The following is a 24,825-nucleotide window of genomic DNA, read 5'->3' as shown; positions in this document are numbered from 1 at the left end:
GAAATGGCTTTCCTATAAGAATGGTTTTCTTTTAGCTTATAACGAAGAAACACTACGTTACTCTCATACTGCACTTGTACCGTACAACATGCCGTAACATTGAAATGGCTTTCCTATAAGAATGGTTTTCTTTTAGCTTATAACGAAGAAAACACTCTACGTTACCCTCATACAGCACTTATACCGTACAACATGCCGTAACATTGAAATGGCTTCCCATTGTCTTCCAGTAATTCATCCAATCACAACGCGTAGTTACAGTTACAGCGAATCCCACTCATGAAATCACTAGAATTGTATTACCAACCTTTTTGAAGTCGAATATGAAGTCAGCGGCATTAGCGTAAGGGGACCCAAAGAAGTACTCGATATGCTTCGCAGAGTCTATCTTCACCGTTCGTCTTTCATACGCTTGACCATTTTTATTTGTAGGCAGATCAAAGATGGATTGAAGCGTGAGCTAGGAAAAGAAATACCTAATTGAAAAACAACTAATTTATAAATAAGGTTTTGTAGGGACGAGTGCTTCTTCATCTAGACTCCCAAAAGAACAATATATTAGACTTCAAAACAATACAATACAAAAATGGTTTTCATATGAATATTTTGATATAATAAACTGGTGTCTTCCATTCGCGGTCCGGTCTGAATACACCTATTTCAAAAAAAAGTTGTCATCGCCAAAGGCGAAAGGCGCCATAAGTCATTCCGATACGGAGATGATTTCATCGACTACAAACAACATTGAATCAATCTCAAACACTAGAAACAAAAGTGATTTTTCCCCTTTTTTTACCCACCTTCGTTGCATGTATAGGTAAAGATTGGCTGTTCAACGATATTAACAAGATTAACACCTGGTATCTGTTTAGCAGAAGCATCTGAAACAAGAAATACTTAGTGTGAAATGGTTTCATTTTATTTACAGAAACATTGAGTCTGACAAGCGAATACTTTTACATAGAACTTAAAAGATTGCTCCGCCAATTGCAAGAATAAAAAACTATGTATACAGAAATATTCTATGTGAGAGAGAAATGAAAGACGTATTTGAGTTTTGCGAATTGAAACTATTGATTGAGAATGTTCCGTGAAGAAAAATGTGTTGTCTTTTTTTTACGCAAAAGCTGCTCTAATTCCAGAGTCGTGAAATTTTTGTGAATTTTAGCTGCAGAAATTAGAAAAGCTTTTATACTAACTTTTCCTTAGTTGGTGGAAAATAAATCTCTTCTCTTCAGTTTCAAGGGCAATTGAAAATAATGAGCTAAACTCGTAGAGTTCACTCAACTGCCAGGTGAGCTAATATCACATCGCCCGTAAGTCTATACTCTGTCAATGAGTTTTCTCATCAGATATTAAATATTGTAGTGCGTCTTTCTTTAACGGAAATGATATGTTCCTAGGGATTCACTAACACTATCGTTAGAATAAAACATTTAATATAGCAATTGTTCGTGTTTAAAAAGGCTAATTACGTACATGTACGTAAATATACCTACCACCAACTAGTGGCTATTGAAAGAAAGGAGAATCTCGTCTTGTAGAAAACAGATGAAGCTTAACTCCGGACACGAAGAACAAAAACATAAAGAGATATACTACAATGGTGTTTATATTCAGAGAAATGAGGATTATTACGAACCCCTCGCATAGTGGCGCTCGACTCAGTGCTGTAAAAGATTCTGCGCAAGGGAGTGATGTGTTGATCAGATTGTACCGTTTACATTCAATAATATGTTCTTTTAGATTAAAGAAAATATTATGATAGGTTTTGAAAGCTTGAATTTGAAAATAAAAATTAAATAAATGTTGTTTTTTCCCCCTATGTAGGAGTGGTAATTCTCTAACCTGGATCATGGTAGGTCAAGTATTGTAACCGTATAGACCGTTTTCTCAAGGTTACGTGCGCATCCAAATTTAAGGAACTTGACGGACCACGATACCAGAACACGAGCATTGCTATGAATTTGTTTTTGATAAGAATTCATAAAATTGACTATTCTCCTCTTTAAATATAAAACTGGCTTCTCAATTTCACTGAATTTGCGTTTTTCAGTTTTGTGGCCCGTCAAGTTGGATGCGTACGCAACCTTGAGAAAACGGTCTATTGTATCTGCAGAAACTATCTTTTTTTCTTTTTTTTCAGCAAGTATTTTTTGCCCGCCCACGGGAACTGGGCAATGCTTTTGGGAAGACAGTCAGTAGCTCCAGTAACATATGAAAAGAAAACATAGAGAAATATAGAGAGGTATTACTGAGAAACAACGAGCGCGATAATTTTCGGGTTGAAGTAGATTTGTTACTTGAAAGATAAAAAATTGGATATAAAACAAATACTAAAAAAGATTATCTGGATACTGTGGGGTTCGAACCTAAGTTTACCAAAATTCAAAAAATCGACTCCACTTTGCCATACCCCCGAGACATCCGCAGAGCTGAGGCGTCGTATGGACTTCGGACCTGACGGCGATTAAATCCTTCTGCCCTTGGGTGTACGAATTACGCAAGAAAATGTTCTAGCCGAAGCATCAGGGGAGAGACCAGCCGGCCCCCCAGACCATATCGGCTAATCCCTTGCATCTCTGCCACGCACGGAATCGGTTGAAAAACTAATATTAAAAAGTCAAGTCTATCCGGTGCATTGTTTCCAGTGCTATTGTTGTGCTAATTTTATGCAACCGTGGCCCACTGGAAAAAACTTGGACTTTAAAGAAATTGGGTCAAGCCTGGTCGAGCATGTTAGTACCTGGATGGGTGACCTAAACATTATACCTACTCAAGCTTTTTTTGTTTTCTTATGTTTTTAAATCTTTTTATTCCAATGTAAACATTGTTTAGAAATTAAATCTGTTGTTTTTGCTCCCATTTTGTCCCCTTTTTCCCTGCGTTTATCACTACCATAAAAGATTTCAAAGTATTTCTCAGAATTAATGACGAATCTTTCCAGATCCCTCACTTCCAGTTGTCCCATCAGACGTCTTCAGCCGAGCACACGGTCTATTAAAATGATGGCTGCCAGTTTTCTCAGTGGCCGCTTCGAATCTGTAAAATGTTCGCGTGGGCCGATTTGCTTGCTACAGGTATTGAAAGCTTTCACTTAGCAATTATTATAAGAATAAACAGGAAAATCCTACTTCAATATCACGCAATATTAAATATTCAATCCCAGTGACCAAATATACAATCATTGGTAAATTTTAATCACGAAAGAAAATTCAAATGTTTTTCTAACTTATCATCACAGCGACACTAAAAAAATCAGTGAAATTTAGGATTAAATCAAATAACGGAAATCGTTCTTAATTTGGAACGGAAAGAAACAGCCATAATCAAATCCCTGCTGTTTGGTTCATAAGAAATCCTAAACTGGCCGGACATGAATAGACTTAAAAGCTTACCTACAAAACGAGTTATTTCAATTCACAGTTTGAGGCTCATAGCCGCGTTTAAAATGCAATTGGCCTTATTACTTTGAGCGTAATATTTTCTCATTTCAGATACGTCATTCAGGTCGTCCTTTTTAAGATAAGATTTTCGGTTTGGCCTCCAACCCTGACGTATGATGCACCTACTGAGTTATATCTGGTTAATTCATAAATCCATTATCGATCGATTAACCCCCCTCCGTCCCAAAACCCTCCGCCCCCACCCCGCCCCCCATCAGTAATTAAGCAATTAATTACACTGTTTTCTCAAAATTATCTTCAATGCGAGGTGAACATACATACATACATACATTTATTGAGGCTCCTTTTTACAAGGCTTTTCAGCAACAATATAGATAAATATAATATAACACTAATATAAATGATACTATTATAAGAATATAAAATATAAGAATATAAATATAAGTATATACAATTATAATCAATATGTAAATTAAACTACTTTATTGAAACTAAATAATTAAAAAGTCGTTTTCTAAAAATTTTAGAGTCATTTATACATTTTAAGTCTTTCTGGAGACCGTTCCAAATTTTAGCTCCGCGGAACGCGAAAGAACGTTGGCCCGTAGCTAGTCTACATTTGGGCAGATTCAGATCCCCATTGAATCTGGTCGATCTAGTGTGGATTTGAGATCTATATATAAACTTCTGAGTGAGGTAATTAGGTGTTTGATTGTGAAGGCATTTATGTACCATTACACAATCATTGAAAAATAACTTATCTTCTATATTAAGCCACTTAAGAGACTTAATCCCTTTGGATATGTGATCATATTTCCTGAGGCCAAGGACTATCCTTGCCGCGTAATTTTGCACCAGTTGCAGTTTGGCTTTATTTGCCCTAGTGGTATTGCTCCATATCGTAGAGCAATAGAATAATTTAGTAAATATAAATGAGTTCATGAGTAATAATATTGTCTTTCTGTCTAATAAGTGTTTAATTCTATTGATTCTATTTAGTTTAAAAAAACAGTTTGAAACAGTTTTTGTTGTATGTTCGTTGTAACTTAGGCAACTATCGATAATAACTCCCAAGTCTTTAGCGACAGGAACGACTTCGATCTCTTTTCCTAACAGTGTTGCTTTGAGTGATGGTAAAGTTTTTGTGAGCTGCGGTACACCAATAGTTAGTATTTTTGTCTTATCTGGGTCGATGAGAAGCGAGTTCATGCAGCACCACTTTGCAATTTCTTTCAGATCTTCATTTAGAGCAGGGATAGCTTTGTCGATTTCTTTCGAGGGTAAGGCAAGAAAAAGCTTCGTATCGTCGACATAACTCATTACTTGACAATGCTTTGGGATAGATAGAAGCTCATTGACATATAGAGTAAACAGAACTGGTGAGAGAATTGTCCCTTGAGGTACGCCAAAGATAAGAGAGCGAGCGTCAGATAAAGTATTGTCTATCCTCACCACTTGTTTCCGATGGGACAAGTAGCTCTCAAACCATGCCATAGCAGTGTTAGAAGTTCCCATACTTTGAAGCTTTGACAGGAGAATGTCGTGTCGAATACTATCAAAGGCTTTTGACATGTCTAGTAGTGCAATGATTGACACCTTTTTATCATCCATGTTTTTTAAAATTTCATCTGTAAAGTAGAGGAGGGCAGTTTCAGTGGAATGGTGTTTTCTGTTGCCACTCTGAAGATGGGATATTATTTGGTTTTCTTCTAAGAACTCGGTGAGTTGTGAGTGTGCGGCTCTTTCACAGACTTTAGACATGATTGGTAGTAAAGATATTGGGCGCGTTTTGGATGGATCATCTGAGTCTTAACATAATGATACAAAACCAATACCACATATTCCACTAGGAGTATTATTTAACCCGAACTAAAAAATATCTCCTACCTATCACTTAACCTGATTTAGGAGTATCCATTCACCTGATTTAGGAGTATCTCTTCGCCTGATTTAAGAGTATCCGTTCACCTGATTTAGGAGTATCCCTTCACCTGATTTAGGTGTGTACCCCTTCACCTGATTTAGGAGTATCCCTTCACCTGATTTAGGAGTATCCCTTCACCTGATTTAGGAGTATCCCTTCACCTGATTTAAGAGTATCCATTCATCTGATTTAGGAGTATCCCTTCACCTGATTTAGGAGTATCCCTTCACCTGATTTAGGAGTATCCCTTCACCTGATTTAGGAGTATCCCTTCACCTGATTTAAGAGTATCCCTTCACCTGATTTAAGAGTATCCCTTCACCTGATTTAGGAGTATCCCTTCACCTGATTTAGGAGTATCCCTTCACCTGATTTAGGAGTATCCCTTCACCTGATTTAGGAGTATCCCTTTACCTGATTTAGGAGTAAATATTCGCGTAACCGCGACTCCCGTACGAATAACAATCGCGAATTATCATGTACGGGAGTGAAGAATGTTGGTAAATATTCGCTGAAACGAGACTCCCGAGTTCATACGCTTCAAAAGGACGATTAGAACTAGTTTATACGCTTCAAAAGAACGGTTAGAACTAGTTCACATGCTTCAAAAGGACCGTTAGAACTAGTTCACACGCCACAAACGGACGGTTAGAACTAGTTCACACGCTTCAAAAGGACGGTTAGAACTAGTTCACACGCCTCAAAAGGGCGGTTAGAACTAGTTCACACGCTTCAAAAGGACGGTTAGAACTAGTTCACACGCTTCAAAAGGACGGTTAGAACCAGTTCACACGCTTCAAAAGTACGGTTAGAACTAGTTCACACGCTTCAAAAGGACCGTTAGAACTAGTTCACACGCTTCAAAAGGACGGTTAGAACTAGTTCAAACGCTTCAAAATGACGGTTAGCACTACTTCACACGCGTCCAAAGGACGGTTAGAACTAGTTCACACGCTTCAAAAGGAAGGTTAGAACCAGTTCACACGCTTCAAAAGGACAGTTAAAACTAGTTCACACGCTTCAAAATGACGGTTACCACTACTTCACACGCGTCAAAAGGACGGTTAGAACTAGTTCACACGCGTCAAAAGGACGGTTAGAACTAGTTCACACGCTTCAAAAGGACGGTTAGAACTAGTTCACACGCTTCAAAAGGACGGTTAGAACTAGTTCACACGCTTCAAAAAGACTGTTAGAACTAGTTCATACGCTTCAAAAGGACGGTTAGAACTAGTTCACACGCCTCAAAAGGACGGTTAGTACTAGTTCACTCGCTTCAAAAGGACGGGTAGAACTAGTCCTTTGAAGATGGCGTTCAATCAAAAATGAGCACCAAACAAACTCAATTTAGTCTTTCTGTGGTTACAACCTATTTTATAAAATGTGGATATACTTTTAACCTTTTATCATCGATTTAACTTTAGACATGAGTGTCTATCATCGAGGGAAAATGTCTGCCAACTTTGTCTTAAACTTGTTGTTCGTCGCTTCGTAATGATGAGTTTGGTGGTTAGAAATCCATCCTCATTAGCCTCGATTTAGTCTCAATTGCTTTGTGATACAACAAACTGGAAGGATAAAGAATAGCAGAGCTTGGCTTGCGTTTAAATGGCGTGTTTTGAAAAAAAAGCTAAAACGCGGGCGTAGAGTGCATTTCACAGCCCCCTCACAGCCCATTTTACATACATTTACTGTATTTTATCTCTATCTCTCTCCGCCCGTGATGTAGTCCTCATCCGTATCCTGAATCTTTCACTTTGAAAAACTATTTAAAGGCACTTTTCAAATTCCCAAAACTCAAAGAATATGAAAAGATCATAAAGAGTACATTCTATGTGACTGAAAAACTCAAGGTATAGTCTAAACTAGTTCTAATGGTAGTACTTAAAAACTTGTAACTTATAACTCTCATATTCACTTCCAAATATTACATTACATGAACACAAGGCGAACCTCTGAAGCGTGTGAAGGAGTGCGGAGTAGCTAGTTTTACAAAGATCACAACACTCAAAAGGACACCAAAGTAAGCCTATTAGAAATTGCCTTATTACATTATATTTCAACAGGATTTCATTGACAGGAGAGGGCATCTTTGTAGTGAAGCTCGAAGAGTGTGAAGGAGTACGAGATAGCTAAGCTTGCGAAAACAACCTGAATGCTCAAATGGACACTTATGATTTTCGAAGGAAAGTTGAATGTTTATGATCAAGATAAAATGTTTCCAACTACGTCTTAAACTTGTTGCATGCTCGTCGCTTCGTCTATGATGAGTTTGGCGCGGGCTAGAAATCCATCCTCATTTATCTTGGTTTAGTGTACGATTGCGGCGTGATAAAACCAAAAACCAAAGCCGGCTGGCGCTCGTTTAGATATCCCTATATAGAAAACACTAAATGAAATGCATCATTTCTTGGGCCTCGGTTTGGTTTACGATTTCTTCATGATACAACCAACTGCAAGAATAAGGAATATTAGGATTAGCTTGTGAATGAATGATGTGTTTTGAGAAAAAGACTACATCCCGGGCGTAGAGTGCATTTCAGAGGCCCCTCACAGCCCAAATTACATACATTTACTGTATTTTATGTGGTCACTCATAGCCCGTGATATACCGTAGTCTTTACCCGCGTTCCTTGAATACTTTACTATTAAAGCCATTTGGAAGTCATGTTTTCTATTCATCATACCACTAAAGAATACAAAAAGCATAAAGAGTAGATCCTGTATGAATGTTAAAATAGTAATAGTACAGACTGATCCAGTAGTGGACATCCTTTTTATTCCACACAACAGGCTGCCAAATTCTTTTTTCCGGGCTCCACTTCTCAGCTTGTCTGAACGGATAGAATGTAAGTCTTGTTTTTACCCTAGATACGGACGTGCTGTTTAGTTATCTTAAAGGTGCTAGAATAGCCTGGTTTAACGGGATATCAAATGATTCTGCGATTGCGCGCCGCCAATAACATGTAACAAAATGTTACCAATGATTTATATACCATATATAGAAACCGCGTTTGGATTACCCTTAGCGTTTTATCGATACTCTTGCGAATCAAAGTGTAAAGCGCGGCTAAAACAAACATCGCATTGGATTTTAGTATGTTTGGTCTTATTTAGCGGAGAAAGGATTCCCTTTTAATCTGCATAGTAAAGCTAGTAAGCGCTAAACTTTGGTCCCAGAAAGGCCAATTGTAGTACCTAGTACCTTGGGGAGGTGGGTGTGTTGTATTATAGGCGTAGAAGTGGCTTGCGGGTCCAAACTTTAGATGCTCGTAAATCTATTACCTTCACGACCAAAACAAAACAAATTACACCATTGATCTCCATTTCTCTTGCTCTTTTAGAATTTGTTACTTTTTGCCTCAAAATCTAAAATTGTGGAAAATCCCAATCTGGATTCACACTTTGGATCGGACTTTTTCTAGGTGGAGTGTCGGAACAAGGAAACATTTTACTTTAGTATTTTGAATTAAAACCACAGCGAAAAGTCTAACATTACTAGAAAAAGTACTTTGACGCAATTATTTCGAAAGATTATTGAAAAATTATGGCTTTTATAAGATTGATACTTTAAGAGGTTCTCTGTGAGAATCTGTGAATTTATTTCACTTATCATCCCTTTTTCTTCTCTTTTCTATCAAACAAGGAATCGAAAAAGACGTTGGAGAACTCCTCGCTTGTGTTCTTGCCACTATAACAAGCTAAAACAGAAAAAATAGCGGCCTACAATTACTATGGATACCGGAAACGGCAAAAAGAAAGCCGGTCTTTTAGCCAAAGAAACGTATATTCTGTACAGTATCCGCACATCAATGCTATTCAAGTAAAAACAGAAAAACGTGAGTAGTGATTTTTATGTTTGTTCAAAAACATATATTTAGAGTGTGCGTTATATTTTACTATACCAACTACATAGAGAACAAAAGGAAATATTTAATTAACATTAAACGCAGACCAAAATGCTGTAAAATAAAATAGTTCACGAGAAAACTAATGGAAGAATATGGTTTAACAGATGGTAAGTTGGTTCACAGGCCCTTTTGCTGGATGTGAACTAAGCGTGAGACTACGAGGTTGAGACCTATCACATCCATTGAAAGGACTGATATGTTCTGCATTACCATGAACCAAACAATGCTATCACAATTAAGAAATGCTAAACGATTGTGTTATATTGACACTGTATAGTATAAAATGTCTCCAAACTTCAAGAGTCACGGCATTCCTTGATGCCTAAGTGAAAAACAGCACTTTTGTACGAATAAGTCACTACTGAGCTATTCGTACGGTAATTTAATCACACATGAACTTCCTACCTCGAACACGCTGTGAGTTCCAGAGCTTAAAGTCCCTATGACGCTTATTTTTTGTCATTTTTTTAACAGTTGTATTAAAAGTAGAAGGTCTTGGGAGACTATTCGTTTAATTTTTTTACTCTCAACGATATAATTTTTTGATTTTGAGCGCTTTTATTTTGACTCCATAAAAGTTTGGACGAGCTATTGGGAACCTGGTACCTAGTGACGTCACAGGAGTAAGTTGTTTGCGTCTTTTCACCATAACTACAGTATCCTGAAGCGTGTTCCAGGTTATAAGTGAAAGTTTTGCCTTGTTTTCTGTAAAATGTCCTCCGAAAGCCACTCTTCAGACTCAAGCGAATATTCAGACGACTCGGAGTGGAATTATATCCCAGGAGTTTATAACATAGAATCGGAAAATCAGACGGCGGCTGCGGACATTTGCTTTGATGAAGAAGAATTTAGTGGCCCATATGCAGACGAGCCTCTAGCAGAACAAGACTGGCTTCTTGAATGCAATAAGCGCCAAAAAGAAAAAGAAGAAAGGCCAAAATCCCTAGAAAGACGGTTTTCAGGAGTTGAAGCTAACTGGTAGGTTAACAAAGTTATAACTGGTCGCACAGTACTTTGTTTATGTCCGTAATGTGTCGTATTTTATCCACGATCCACGTGAGTTTTACTCCTAATATAAGCTTTCATGTCTTCATAGGTGTTCTTGTGGTCATTGCTGCACTGACCTTTCACAAAATCCAAACGAATGTTATTGCTGCATGGATTTGGACAAGACTAGCGAAGCTCTTAGCTCGTTGTGGGTTCTGAATGAAGTTCGAGAGCCGCCGCCATGTATCACTCTACATCCAGGTTTCACAACCGTGTGCCTAGACAAATGGTCATTGAGAATGGCTGCCGCAAAATATCGGACCATTGATAAGAAGACATATGAGCAAACGGGAGAATTCGTAAGTGAGCGTTTCAAGTTACGAAATTCTAAATGAGTTTGGCAAATATTTATACCGCCCAATTCGCTAACTTGGTCCTATCACATGGTGGCAGCATGCAGCTGATATGCTGTATTCAGAACTTACCAACTGCTTAACACTCTATAAAAAATAGACCTTCCCAGTCTCATAAACAACAACAATAAATCCTCCCCCATCCTGCCTTCAGCACAAAAAAACACTGTTGTCTATATATGACCCTCCCCATGTTCAGCCAGCCAAAATTTACATTTTCTCCTTTATACAGCTAACACTATTAATAGCCTGAGTCGAAATATGATGCATCTGTCCAATATTTAATTCTTTCTAATTTGTACTTTTAAAATTCCTGATTTTCTTTATAGCTTCTTAAGGAGTGTGGCCTACAGGGAATATATCTTTCTTGTCCATGGGCGAATTGGCAAAACTAGGTTGCCATTACCTGCATGTGCTTACCACAGAATCAGAAGTACCTTCAAAAGTGAAGATGACTTTATAGGATTTCAAGAAGATGATAATGAATAAATTAGAGAATGGTTTTCATACACCCATGAAACAGTTACTAACGTCATACATATTTAATTAGTAGGCCCTAATCCCCCCCCCCCCCCCCAGGGGGATACTCTGCCTGGATTTGGGTAGGGGGGAAAAACCACTCTATCTGTCAATTTGAAACATGTAAGGATATCTTGTGGTGCCAAGATATACCTCAAAAATAGTACAAGGAATATTTCATTATTGAAATCAACCAGAAATGGCAATACACAACAGTAAATAATAATAACTACATCATTTTTTTCACTTCTGATTTTTTGGACACTCTACGACATTTTTATGTCCTTTCATTGGCTTGTTGCAAAGCCGGCAGTGTGGTTGTTGCCGTTCTATTCTTTGTTGTGCAGCTGCAGCAACTTGTAATTGAGGTACTATGAAAAAATAAAATCATATAAATACACATAAATACATAAACACATATAAGTTTTTCTTTTTTTTACATTTTTTTTGATAAAAAATAAAATACCTGCAGCTGTTGGGGGAACATCCTGGGCAACCATAGACTTTCTTTGAATTCTCTTCATTATGGCTTCATTTTTTGGCTGTTTCTCCAGCATCGTATTCATTGGTTGTGGTGCCATGGTCACCAATTCTTCAACTGCCAGTGTTCTGTTTTGTTGTTCCACAAGAAATGTGTTGTAGATCTCTTCAACATAATCTTTTTTTTTTAATGAATAGATTAATCAAAAAATATCAGATTAACAAATATCCATAATAATTTCAAGTTTTGGCAATAAAGGTATACAATATACTTAATTCATGACTTTCATGACTTTGATTGGAAAAAGAAACAATATCAATTTCAAAATTTTGATTTTAAATTTATTTGTTTGGTTTTGGTGATTTGTTATGATTAATTATTCTTTGACTTTAAAAAAAACAACAACAACAAAAACATTCACGCACATACCATAGTTTGGCTGGACTCTAACATTTTGGACAGTTGCCTCACCATTCTTAAATTTTGGATAGACTATCTTGACCTGGTCGGTGCCATCTTCTCTTTTTAATGTTTCTCGGTGAAGATTGTAGTTGAAGTGTGTGGTAGCTATAATATGTCTTGAAGGGTAAAGATACAAATGCAAAATGTGAATTTCTGTATAAAATATTATTTCAAAGAAAAAATATCTTTTATTGGGGACATGTACCATCTCCAATAGTAAGTAAATAAAAAAAGATTAAAGAGGCCTACAAAACTTTCCTGAATAAGAGTAGGCAATCATTTTGGGAGCGTAGTGGTTGAGCACAGAATGAAAACCTTCCAAGGAACTAGTTTGTTCTAAAGGTGATATCTTCTTGATGCCATTTACAAGAGATTTCTTTGTTAGCCCTGCTTTTAGTTTTTCGAACGCCACAGTATCTATGAAAAATGGTGGTAAATTTTTAGTGTATGATATTTTGTTTTGATTTTCTGGATAATGTTAACAAACCTTCTTCAAGCCATTTTCTATCTTGAATGTTGTCATCATGAGCACACTTGTTGAATAATGGGATAGGTAAATCTTTGTGTCTGTTAGTTAAAAACACGCTTCACGAAAATGTAAATAACACCTCAATAAAAGGTCACGCAATGCTCCATCCACGTCGTTATTATGAACACATTAACAGATCAGTATAAATTCATATGTTAGATGGAAAAAAATACTACAGCGAACATGTGCAAGTACGTATATTTCGCTTAAATTATATGGTACAATCACATTTATAATGCATTTACTGTCAGTATTCGTGTACCACGACGAAAATGCTCGGAACATACACGAGAATTCGTGGTCGGACTCCACTTCGCACGTTTGGTCCTGACAAACCGAAGCCACTGTCGCCGTCTTTTCCTTGCTTCAGGAGCTTCATTGCCCTCGAAGGGGATTTTATGCAGTGAAATCTGCCTCTCTGGATCAGGAGTGTTCGAACATCCTCCCACTACACACCGATACGGCATATTTATAACAAGAGAATAAAACAGAACTCACTCAACTACGAGCAATTAAATGGCAACTTTCTGGATTCACTCCGGTGTCTTACTCCGGTGACGTCACAGCACAGGCTCCCATAGGCTTCCTTTTGCTCGGTCAATTTAACACAGGAAGCCCAAAATTTAATTTTTTGCCACTTTTAAAGCTCTTAAAAAGATACTTTTACAATTCATACTCGAGAATTTTATAAACGAATAGTCTCCCAAGACCTTCTACTTTTAATACAACTGTTAAAAAAATGACAAAAAATAAGCGTCATAGGGACTTTAAGAGTGGCTGTCCGTAACGGTCGAGAATGGCGGGACAGCGAAGGAATTTTCAAAGTTCTCATATTTTGTCAGAAGATACCCTTTGGTAAGCTCTTTCAAAAAATCTAGTTTAAAACTTCGAGCGCTTTTTTATTTTGGCAAATTTTACGAAAATGTAAAAATCGACTTCCGGTCCGCTCTGGACCGGGGTGAACAGCCCAAAATATTATCCAAATTTAAGAAGGCCTCACTCGTTCAAAAATACTCGTATCGATCTGATACTTTTTTAAAATTTTAACTAACTATCAGACTCCAAAAGCGATAAAAAATATGTTTGGAAAAATGATTTTTTTCTCGCTTTTTTGGCAATGTTTTTGATGGCATTTCAGGGAGCTACAACGCGAAACAAATTTTAGCCTTAGTTGAATGCCCTAAATCATCACCTGGTATATCTTTTATTTTCACTAAAACTATTTGATTTGAAAGCTTGTTTATTGAACTTCTTTTCCTGAAAGTATCAGCCTTGGAACGCAAATACTTCCCCGCAGTCAATCGACTCTTCTATGTAGCATACGGCGGTCTAATTTCGGCTTCAGAATCAAAGAGCCTGCTTCGTGAATGCTCAAAAACTTTCTTGGATCACCCAGAATGAGCATTTAGATTGTAAACAACATTAGTTTGATGTCTGTAAGCTATTATCCAGCTATATATTACTGATTTAATTTTCGTACCGGAATTTTTTAGACCGTAAGGACTTAAGCGTACGAAATCTTTAAGTTAGAAAAAAACCTAGGTATCCCATCAAAGACAAGTTTTTTTTCTTATTCTTATTTCTTTATTTTTGTTGAATATACTTGCTCCAAATGCTCTCCAATTTCAATCAGTTCCACGTTATTTGTAGAAAAAACAAACCCCTTTCTGTACTTTCTCAAAATTAATGGACCTATATTACAGGACATTATGATTGAATAAACAAATTGAATTTGAGAAGCGTGGCACGTGAACGTCGATCACTTGTACATTTCACTTCCATGTGTATGATTGCGATTTTTACGAAGTTTCAAAACCTTGCTTTCAATGGCTCTACGTTGTAATCCTGGTTACTTAGAATGTATAGCGCTGAAGGAATGCACAGAAGATGTGTCTGGTCACTTGGGTTGGTTAAAGTTACGATCAGAGGATCAGATTGATTGCGAAATTAAATTACTTCTGGCTAGAGCAGTAAATTTCACTTTATTATATTCGATCGAAGGAAGACGAACAAATTACGACTTATAAACTCTATGTTATCATGCCCAAGGCATTTTTTCAGTGGAAGAGGCTCACATGCATATGACAATCTGCCCAAAGCATCGAGCCGAGTATGGTATTCGGTGGAGAAGCTGCAAGATCAATTGCACTGTCCCTGAAGAAGAATTGGCTTTGCACAAATTTGGTAAAGCAAAGGGAAGTGATAGAGTCAACAGCAGGCATTCTGCATTTATCTTGAGAAAAACGAAGAAGTTAATTGCTGTGGGATCTCGTAAGTTATTAATTGATTAGCGTCTATGAATCTTTAAATTTATGCTGATAATGTTCCAATAAGAATTGATAGCTTATTCATATTTTATTTTCCTTGTGATAAGCAATGTGTCGCCGCTGTAATCAGTACATTACAAGTCTCGTAGAGGATGCGCCGCAAGGAGTATGTCCAACAGTTACTGTTAAGCCACCAGAAACGCTTTCCGAAGTAAGAAATTATTTATTTATCATTCAAATAAATAAGTCATATATAAAAGCATAGAATTGCTTCCCTTTTGATTGCCAATTACCTTACCAGGGAAAAATAATAGACCTACTTTTGGGACCGCTTGTTTTTACCATCGAGAGGGGACAAGGTTTTTGGGGGGGGGAGGGGGATCATTGAAAAAATAAGAATTCTATTCGCACAGTACTTTGGCAGAATGGCAGAATGAAAATAAATGGAGGGACCATTTTCATAACCATCATTGTTGAAGGGGTCAGATCAGTTCTTGTGGGTTCAGTACTAGGCAAATACCACCGTCCCATCCCCTCCCCTCTCAGGTAGGAAATGAAAGGAGTCCTAACGAAATGAATTTTTTGTCCTGCTCAAGATGATAAAACAAGGAATCTAATTTGTTTTAGGTCAAGGACTCAACAGATAGCGATGTCTCAGAGGGTTTGACCGAACAGTTTTCGAAACTTGTAGTGAGAGCGGAACATGACGAAACATTTCTCTCTCCAGAATCAAGTAGTATGGCCTCGTCAAGTGATGCAGACCAAGCCTTGAAGGTGGAAGACCCACGTGATAAACTGAATGAATTTCTTTGTTCTTGCAATATTTTGCCTGTTGAGAAAGCGTGGAGTGAATGGAACGAAGTTAGCGAGAAAACGAAAAAGCGATATACCAAAAAGGCTACCGAAGTTGTGTCCTCGGTGTTGAAGACTCTTTATCCGAATGATACATCGTCTCTCTGGTTAGCATTAGTCGCTTCTCCTGACATGAACAAGGCGCTGGCAATTGATGATGTGCCCCATTCAACCAAGAACTACTTAGAAGCCTTGGCGGAAGCTTATAATAACGCTGAGAGATGGGACACTCGTAGGCAGATACTTTCGATATTTTCAGGTGTAGCTGACTTTCAGACCATTTCAAGGTATTTGCCAGGGATCACCAAGTACCGCTATACTCTGGCCAACCTACACGGAAAGCAGTACGGGGTTGGTGCACCTGTGCCACATCAGACAACAACAACAAGAATACGGATAGACCTGAAACAGCTTGATCATTTTCTTTGTTTTATCACCAGTCCTCATATTATCCAGGACCTCCCATTTGGCCAAAGGCGATTAAAGTTATCTTCAGGACAAGTTGTTGAAGTACCTAACGTGATTCGCACCCTTATACCCCAGAGAATAGTACGTCAGTACTTACAGTATTGCCAGGAGACTGGATTCAAAGCTTTCAGTGAGCGTACGATGCTAAGAGTTTTGTCTGAATGCAGTGCAAGTGTTCGAGCATCGCTTCAAGGGTTAAACTACTTTGCCGCGGAAGGTGCTCAAGCCTTCGATGACCTAGTCACACTAGTTCACCATATCTGCGAACTTGGTCCCGGGAAGGAATGGGAAAGTCGGGTGGTAGAATCTCTCAAGGCATCCAAGATTTATCTGAAAGGCGACTTCAAGGTATGTAACATAGACCGAGTTTGAAGACACACACAAACAGGACGAAAGGTATTATATTCTAAGTATAAAATTTGGATGGATACTCTCAATGATCAAGTAATGAAGGCAGCCAATAAAGCCCTGAAAAATAGCTAACTAATTTAATTGCAGAGCCCGGAAAACAAAGGATTTTGCGTCATCAAAATGCAGCTTTAATCTTCTTTCACGAGTTAACTGTGCACACACAGAAACGCCTTTTCTAAGCCTCTATTGTAATCTTTTCTAACTATATTGTCTTTTCTATTTATGGTTGTGTTTCAACAGACTCATCTCAGTGAGACATCAACCGTTGCTGACCACTGCATCATACGCTCTCTCAGCGATCCCACAGACAAGGATTTCCAGCAAAAATGCAAATACCACCAACACGATGAGTTGTGCAGCCAATGCGAAGGGCTTAAGTCCATCTTATTAGATATTACAAGTAGGGTCGAGGAAGCCACGTTTGCTAGCGAGGAAGATAAAGATGAGACCATCTTCCTTCTAAATTCATCAAAACTGGCAATACAGTCTTGGAAACGTCATTTGCTTCGGTCATCTCATCAAGATCAGGCCCGGGTAAACATCATAGAAGCACTTGATCATGAGTCTATTTTGGTTGTCAATGACTGGGCAATGAAGTTTTTGCCGCAAAAGTACCGCGAGTCCCAGACCAACTGGTTCGGCAAAAGAGGTATATCGTGGCATATATCTGTGGTATATCGTCGTGTTGAAGGAGTGCTCCAATGGCAAGGGTTTATTCACGTGGTCCAGTCTTGTAGTCAGGATAGCCTTGCAGTCGTGTCTATAGTGCAGCACGTGTTGAAAACTGTCAAGCAAGAGCACAACGAGATCAAGAAAGCTTTTCTTCGCCAGGATAATGCAGGTTGCTACCATGCGGCATACAATCTCCTATCATGTCCAGAAATCACAGCTTCCACTGGTATCAAGATCGTAAGGGTAGATTTCAGTGACCCTCAAGGTGGGAAGGGTGCTGCAGACAGGCTGGCAGCAACCTGCAAGTCACATGTTAGGATTCACATCAACGAAGGGAATGACGTTACTACAGCCACACAGCTAAAGGATGCACTGCTCTCCAACGGAGGAATACAAGATGTTCGAGCTGTTGCTATTGAAACCATCTCTCCTACGAAAATTGAGTACGCCCAAAAGATTCCAGGCATAAGCAAGCTCAATAATTTCGAGTTCAGCTCCAACTCCATCACAACGTGGCGCGCCTACGACATCGGGAAAGGAAAAGATATTCAACTGGAAGAGCAATCTACAGGTAATCTCGCCGTAAAGTGAATTAGATAATATTCTAGTCGACTTTGAACATGAAACTGATATACCTCTACCGGATGAAATCAAAGGGCGCCCCATTCAGATTAGTACAGGAAATCGAACTACACACTCATTGCTTCACTTTCATTTTACGTATTGATTCATTTCTTTGCAGAGAATTGTCACTCTTGGCTGCAGTGTAGTTTTTCATCGGGTGACTTTAAACCATTTAAAGACGACAAGTCTAAAGCTTCTGTGACGACACGTACAACAAAAGAGCCGCAGATGAATGTCTCCGAGCAGCCCGCGGATACCACACCCAGTCTGATGTATATTCCTGCCCAAAAGACGGCTGCGTGCGAGTTTTTCAAAGATTCTCTGCCCTTGAAAAGCATTTGTCTCTTGAGAGATGCTCGAAATCTCTTGAGAAACAATCGCTATTTGATCTTGCTAAGGTCAAATACAAAGCCCACTTGGAAGAGGGGGTTGGGGTTCTACCGTCCTTAAAATTCTCGTCTAGTAACATGAGGACCTCGGATTTACCTGCTGAAGAAGGCTGGGCTCTCAAAGAAAATAAAAAGTCTGACCACTTTAGCGAAAAACAGAGAACCTACTTGGTCAACAAGTTCAACATTGGGCAAACCTCAGGAAGAAAGTTGAACCCAGAATTTGTAGCAAAGGACATGAGACGTGCTCGAGGTCCCGACGGCTTGCGTCTTTCAATGTCTCAGAATTCCTAAAGCCACAACAAATTTTGTCCTATTTTTCTCGTCTTGCTGCCAAAGTACGCCAGACCGTCCCAGATGACCTTGCTATCGACCCAAACGCAATAGAGGAAGAGAAGAATTTTTCCAGTGCAAGAGAAACAGTTATGTCGACTCTCCAATTACAGCACCCTATCACTTACGACCAATACGATATATGTTCCATGGTCAAAAATAACAGACTAAGAACTCTCAAGGTACCAATGCTGCAGATTATCTGCGAGGCTCTAGAGTTAAATGTTCCCGTTCCTCCTAAAAGGCGCAAAGCACCATACCTTGATTTAATTAAGAATGTCGTTTACGATTGCGGCTGTAATTGATAGAAGCCATACAATTGTTCCTGTCAAACAGTTTATTCTAGACGAATGAATAGGAAGGAAACCGGTTTGTTAGCCATTGGCTTCTCTTAAAACAATAAGGACGATTCTCGATTTTTTCATTTAAGAATTTAGTTAAACCAATCAGTTCTGAAACCCCATATAAAAACAAACAAAATCAAACAAAAAACAAAAGTGTTCACGCGAATCAAATATGTGATGTTTTGAAAAGGGTTTTTAATTAAATAATTCTATGGGGTAGTAGGAAAGTAACTGCCAAGCACTTTAGCCACTAGTTATTATTAATTTTGACAAAAGTACAGAAACGTATAAAAATTGTTCGTTTAGGGACGGACCATTAGACTTTTGAAAGGGGTGGGGGTTGGGCAAAAACCAAAAAAAAAAAAAAAATTAGAGCACAGCTTTAAAGATTGAAAAAAATGTGCATAAGAAAAGTGGCAGAAAAAATTCCTGCACTCCCCCCCCCCCCCCCCCCCCTCAAATATCTAATGGTCCGTAGATTAGTTTATATAATTCAAGAAATGTACAAGTGATCGACGTTCACGTGCAACGCTTCTCAAATTCAGTTTGTTTATTCAATCACAATGTCCTGTAACTAGGTCCATTAATTTTGAGAATATACAGAAAGGGGTTTGTTTTTTCTACAAATAACGTGGAACTGATTGAAATTGGAGAGCATTTGGAGCAAGTATATTCAACAAAAATAAAGAAATAAGAATAAGAAAAAAAACTTGTCTTTGATGGGATACCTAGGTTTTTTTCTAACTTAAAGATTTCGTACGCTTAAGTCCTTACGGTCTAAAAAATTCCAGTACGAAAAATAAATCAATAATATATAGCTGGATAATAGTTTACAGACATCAAACTAATGTTGTTTACAATCTAAATGCTCATTCTGGGTGATCCAAGAAAGTTTTTGAGCATTCACGAAGCAGGCTCTTTGATTCTGAAGCCGAAATTAGACCGCCGTATGCTACATAGAAGAGTCGATTGACTGCGGGGAAGTATTTGCGTTCCAAGGCTGATACTTTCAGGAAAAGAAGTTCAATAAACAAGCTTTCAGATCAAATAGTATTAGTGAAAATAAAATATATACCAGGTGATGATTTAGGGCATTCAACTAAGGCTAAAATTTGTTTCGCGTTGTAGCTCCCTGAAATGCCATCAAAAACATTGCCAAAAAAGCGAGAAAAAAATCATTTTTCCAAACATATTTTTTATCGCTTTTGGAGTCTGATAGTTAGTTAAATTGTTAAAAAAGTATCAGATCGATACGAGTATTTTTGAACGAGTGAGGCCTTCTTAAATTTGGATAATATTTTGGGCTGTTCACCCCGGTCCAGAGCGGACCGGAAGTCGATTTTTACATTTTCGTAAAATTTGCCAAAATAAAAAAGCGCTCGAAATTTTAAACTAGATTTTTTGAAAGAGCTTACCAAAGGGTATCTTCTGACAAAATATGAGAACTTTGAAAATTCCTTCGCTGTCTCGCCATTCTCGACCGTTACGGACAGCCACTCTTAAGTGTTAAGTAGGTTTGGTATATCATAAACTACTTTTACGACTGTTCACATCCAGTATAAAAAGGACAATTTTTACTCCACTACGCTAGAAATACAACACACACACTTTTGTTATACCTGGGCAGGTGGGTCAGCTACGTCATACTATGTCATATTATACACCTGGACTACAAGTATACCACACTAATACCATGTCCTATCATACACCTGGACTGCAAGTTAACTACACTAATACTATGTCATATTATACACCTGTACTACAAGTATACCACATTAATACCATATCAATTCATACACCTGGACTGCAAGCATACCACACTAATACCATGTCATATCATACACCTGGACTGCAAGTATACCACACTAATACCATGTCATGTTATACACCTGGACTACAAGTATACCACATTAATACCATGTCATATTATACACCTGGACTACAAGTATACCACACTAATACCATGTCATATGATACACCTGGACTGCAAGTATACAACACTAATACCGTGTCATATTATACACCTGGACTACAAGTATATCACACTAATACCATGTCATATCATACACCTGGACTGCAAGTATACCACACTAATACCATGTCATATCATGCACCTGGACTGCAAGTATACCACAATAATATCATGTCTTATTATACACCTGGACTACAAGTATACCACACTAATACCATGTCACATCATACACCTGGACTGCAAGTATACCACACTAATACCAAGTCATATTATACACCCGCACTACAAGAATAGCACACTAATACCATGTCATATCATACACCTGGAGTGCAAGTATACCACACTAATACCATGTATTATGAAACACCTGGACTACAAGTATACCACACTAATACCATGTCATATTATACACGTGGCCTACTAGTATACCACACTAATAACATGTCATATCATACACCTGGACTTCAAGTATACTACACTAATACTATGTCATATCATACACCTGGACTACAAGTATACCACACTAATACCGTATCATATTATAAACCTGGACTACAAGTATACCACAATAATACCATGTCATATCATACACCTGGACTGCAATTATACCGCACTAATACCATGTCATATCATACACCTGGACTACAAGTATATCACAATAATACCATGTCATATCATACACCTGGGCTGCAAGTATACCAAATAATACCATGTCTTATTATACACCTTGACTACAAGTTACCATTCTAATACCATGTCATATCATACACCTGGACTGCACGTATACCACACTAATATCAAGTCATATTATACACCTGCACTACAAGAATATCACACTAATACCATGTATTATCATACACCTGGAGTGCAAGTATACCACACTAATACCATGTCATATTATACACCTGGACTACAAATATGCCACACTAATACCATGTCATATTATACACCTGGACTACAAGTATACCGCACTAATAACATGTCATATCATACACCTGGACTGCAAGTATACCACAATAATAACATGTCATATCATACACCTGGACTACAAGTTACCATTCTAATAACATGTCATATCATACACCTGGACTTCAAGTATACCACAATAATACCATGTCTTATTATACACCTGGACTGCAAGTATACCACACTAATACCGTGTCATATTATACACCTGGACTACAAGTATATCACAATAATACCATGTCATATCATACACCTGGACTGCAAGTATACCACACTAATACCATGTCATATCATACACCTGGACTACAAGTATACCGCACTAATACCATGTCATATCAAACACCTGGACTGCAAGTATACCACACTAATACCATGTGATATCATACACCTGGACTACAAGTTACCATTCTAATAACATGTCATATCATACACCTGGACTGCAAGTATACCACAATAATACCATGTCTTATTGTACACCTGGATTACAAGTATACTTCACTAATACGATGTGACATTATACACCTGGACTACAAGTATACCACCCTAATACCATGTCATATCATACACCTGGACTACAAGAATAGCACACTAATACCATGTATTATCATACACCTGGACTGCAAGTATACCACACTAATACGAAGTCGTATTATACACCTGGACTACAAGTACACCACACTAATGCCATGTCATATCATACACCAGGAGTGCAAGTATACCACACTAATACCATGTCATATTATACACCTGGACTACAAGTATGCCACACTAACACCATGTCATATTATACACCTGGACTACAAGTATATCACAATAATACCATGTATTATCATACACCTGGAGTGCAAGTATACCACACTAATACCATCTCATATTGTACAGCTGGACTACAAGTATGCCACACTAATACCATGTCATATTATACACCTGGACTGCAATTATACCGCACTAATACCATGTCATATTATACACCTGGACTACAAGTATACCACACTAATACCATGTCATATTATACACCTGGGCTGCACGTATACCACACTAATACCAATTCATATTATGCACCTGGACTACAAGTATGCCACACTAATAACATGTGATATCATACGCCTGGATTACAAGTATACCACACTAATACCATGTCATATTAAACAACTGGACTACAAGTACACCGCACTAATACCATGTCACATTATGCACCTGCACTGAGTATACCACCTTAATACCATATCATATTATACACCTGGACTACAAGTATACCACACTAATACCAAGTCATATCATACACCTGGGCTGCAAGTATACCACACTAATACCATGTGTTATCATACGCCTGGACTGCAAGTATACCACAATAATACCATGTCATATTGTACACATGGATTACAAGTATGCCACATTAATACCGTGTCATATTATACACCTGGACTACAAGTATATCACACTAACACCATGTCATATTATACACCTGGACTACAAGTATACCACACTAATGCTTTGTAATATTATACACCTGGACTACAAGTATACCACAGTAATACCATGTTCTATCATACACCTGGACTGCAATACCATGTTATATCTTACACCTGGACTGGAAGTATACCACACTAATACTCATGTCATATTATACACCTGGACTACAAGTATACCACACTAATACCGTGTCATATTATACAACTGGACTACAAGTATACCACACTAATACTATGTCATATTATACACCAGGATTACAAGTATACTTCACTAATACGATGTGACATTATACACCTGGACTACAAGTATACCACCCTAATACCATGTCATATCATACACCTGGACTGCAAGTATACCACACTAATACCTTGTAATATTATTCACCTGGACTGCAAGTATACCACACTAATACCATGTCATATGATACACCTGGACTACAAGTATACCACACTAATACCATGTCATATAATACACCTGGACTGCACGTGTACCTCTCTAATAACAAGTCATATTATACATCTGGACTACAAGTATACCACACTAATACCATGTATTATTATACACCCGGAGTGCAAGTGTACCACACTAATACCATGTGATATTCTAAACCTGGATTGCAAGTATACCACACTAATACCGTGTTATATTATACACCTGGACTGCAAGTATACCACACTAATACCATGTCATATTATACAGCTGGACTACAAGTATACCACACTAATACCATGTGATATCATACACCTGGGCTGCACGTATAACACACTAATACGATGTCATATTATACACCTGGACTACAAGTATACCACACTAATACCATGTATTATGAAACACCTGGACTGCAAGTATAACATACTAATACCATGTCATATTATACACCTGGACTGCAAGTATACCACACTAATACTATGTCATATTATACACCTGGACTAAAAATATACAACAGTAATACCATGTTATATCATACACCTGGACTGGAAGTATACCACACTAATACTATGTCATGACTTCAATGAGATATCAATTTTTTAGGGTGCTTTCGAGCACGGTCGTTAAACAAAAAAGGGATACTCTAGGGAATGACAAGTGGTTATTTTGAATCCACTACGCTAGAAATACAACACACACACTTTTGTTATACATGGGCAGGTAGGTCAGCTGGGCCCACGCCGGTAGAGTTTTATTGCAATAAGACCAGTATACAATGTGTAAACTAAACAAATTGTGCATATCCGGGCCCTCTACGCACTATAATCGTGGCAAGGTAAATTACAACCGCACAATAAGTATGAATGTATTAATCAAGTCCACAATGCACTAAAGGTAAAAGCAGAAATAATTACAATTAATAGTATAGAAAATAAACCTAAGCATCAAAGCCGGTCACGAAATACCCCAAAACCACAGTGTGGAAAAAAGGG

The 24,825-nt window shown here is 38.0% G+C and overlaps 2 protein-coding genes, 1 long non-coding RNA gene and 1 pseudogene across 3 annotated transcripts; 2 read left to right on the top strand and 2 right to left on the bottom strand.

Annotated features, from left to right (window-relative positions):
* Nucleotides 1–322: 322 nt before the first annotated feature.
* Nucleotides 323–1,303, bottom strand: LOC148905908 (uncharacterized). Its single transcript, XR_016121523.1, has 3 exons — nt 1,200–1,303; nt 801–881; nt 323–460 (listed from the first exon to the last, which is right to left on the bottom strand). It is a non-coding gene; the product is annotated as an uncharacterized LOC148905908 (long non-coding RNA).
* Nucleotides 1,304–9,836: 8,533 nt separating this feature from the next.
* Nucleotides 9,837–11,575, top strand: LOC148905907 (uncharacterized). The gene is made up of 3 exons (XM_089039222.1): nt 9,837–10,220; nt 10,339–10,588; nt 10,972–11,575. Exons 1-3 carry the CDS (start codon nt 9,955–9,957, stop codon nt 11,035–11,037), a joined length of 582 nt encoding a protein of 193 aa, XP_088895348.1. The 5' UTR covers nt 9,837–9,954; the 3' UTR covers nt 11,038–11,575.
* LOC148905906 (uncharacterized) lies at nt 10,903–12,312 on the bottom strand. Its single transcript, XM_089039223.1, has 3 exons — nt 12,072–12,312; nt 11,628–11,819; nt 10,903–11,532 (listed from the first exon to the last, which is right to left on the bottom strand). The coding sequence occupies exons 1-3, from the start codon at nt 12,310–12,312 to the stop codon at nt 11,405–11,407; spliced, it is 561 nt and encodes a 186-aa protein (XP_088895349.1). The 3' UTR covers nt 10,903–11,404.
* A 3,522-nt stretch (nt 12,313–15,834) lies between these two features.
* Nucleotides 15,835–19,332, top strand: LOC148905905 (uncharacterized; annotated as a pseudogene).
* Nucleotides 19,333–24,825: the final 5,493 nt, after the last annotated feature.

This window comes from Actinia tenebrosa, unplaced genomic scaffold (genome assembly GCF_029948245.1).
Source record: "Actinia tenebrosa isolate PJP-AT-01 unplaced genomic scaffold, QUT_ActTen_1.0 PGA_scaffold6__47_contigs__length_16458017, whole genome shotgun sequence".
Taxonomy (NCBI): domain Eukaryota; kingdom Metazoa; phylum Cnidaria; class Anthozoa; order Actiniaria; family Actiniidae; genus Actinia; species Actinia tenebrosa.
The sequence above is the reverse complement of the archived record's forward strand: the minus strand, read 5'-3'. Positions and strand labels throughout refer to the sequence as shown.

Coding starts and splice junctions, on each gene's coding strand:
- LOC148905907 (XM_089039222.1), top strand. CDS start 9,955: ATGTCCTCCGAAAGCCACTCTTCAGACTCAAGCGAATATTCAGACGAC. Junction 10,221..10,338: donor TCAGGAGTTGAAGCTAACTG/GTAGGTTAACAA, acceptor ATGTCTTCATAG/GTGTTCTTGTGGTCATTGCT. Junction 10,589..10,971: donor ATGAGCAAACGGGAGAATTC/GTAAGTGAGCGT, acceptor TTTTCTTTATAG/CTTCTTAAGGAGTGTGGCCT.
- LOC148905906 (XM_089039223.1), bottom strand. CDS start 12,312: ATGGTACATGTCCCCAATAAAAGATATTTTTTCTTTGAAATAATATTT. Junction 11,820..12,071: donor TAGAGTCCAGCCAAACTATG/GTATGTGCGTGA, acceptor TAAAAAAAAAAG/ATTATGTTGAAGAGATCTAC. Junction 11,533..11,627: donor TGTTCCCCCAACAGCTGCAG/GTATTTTATTTT, acceptor ATTTTTTCATAG/TACCTCAATTACAAGTTGCT.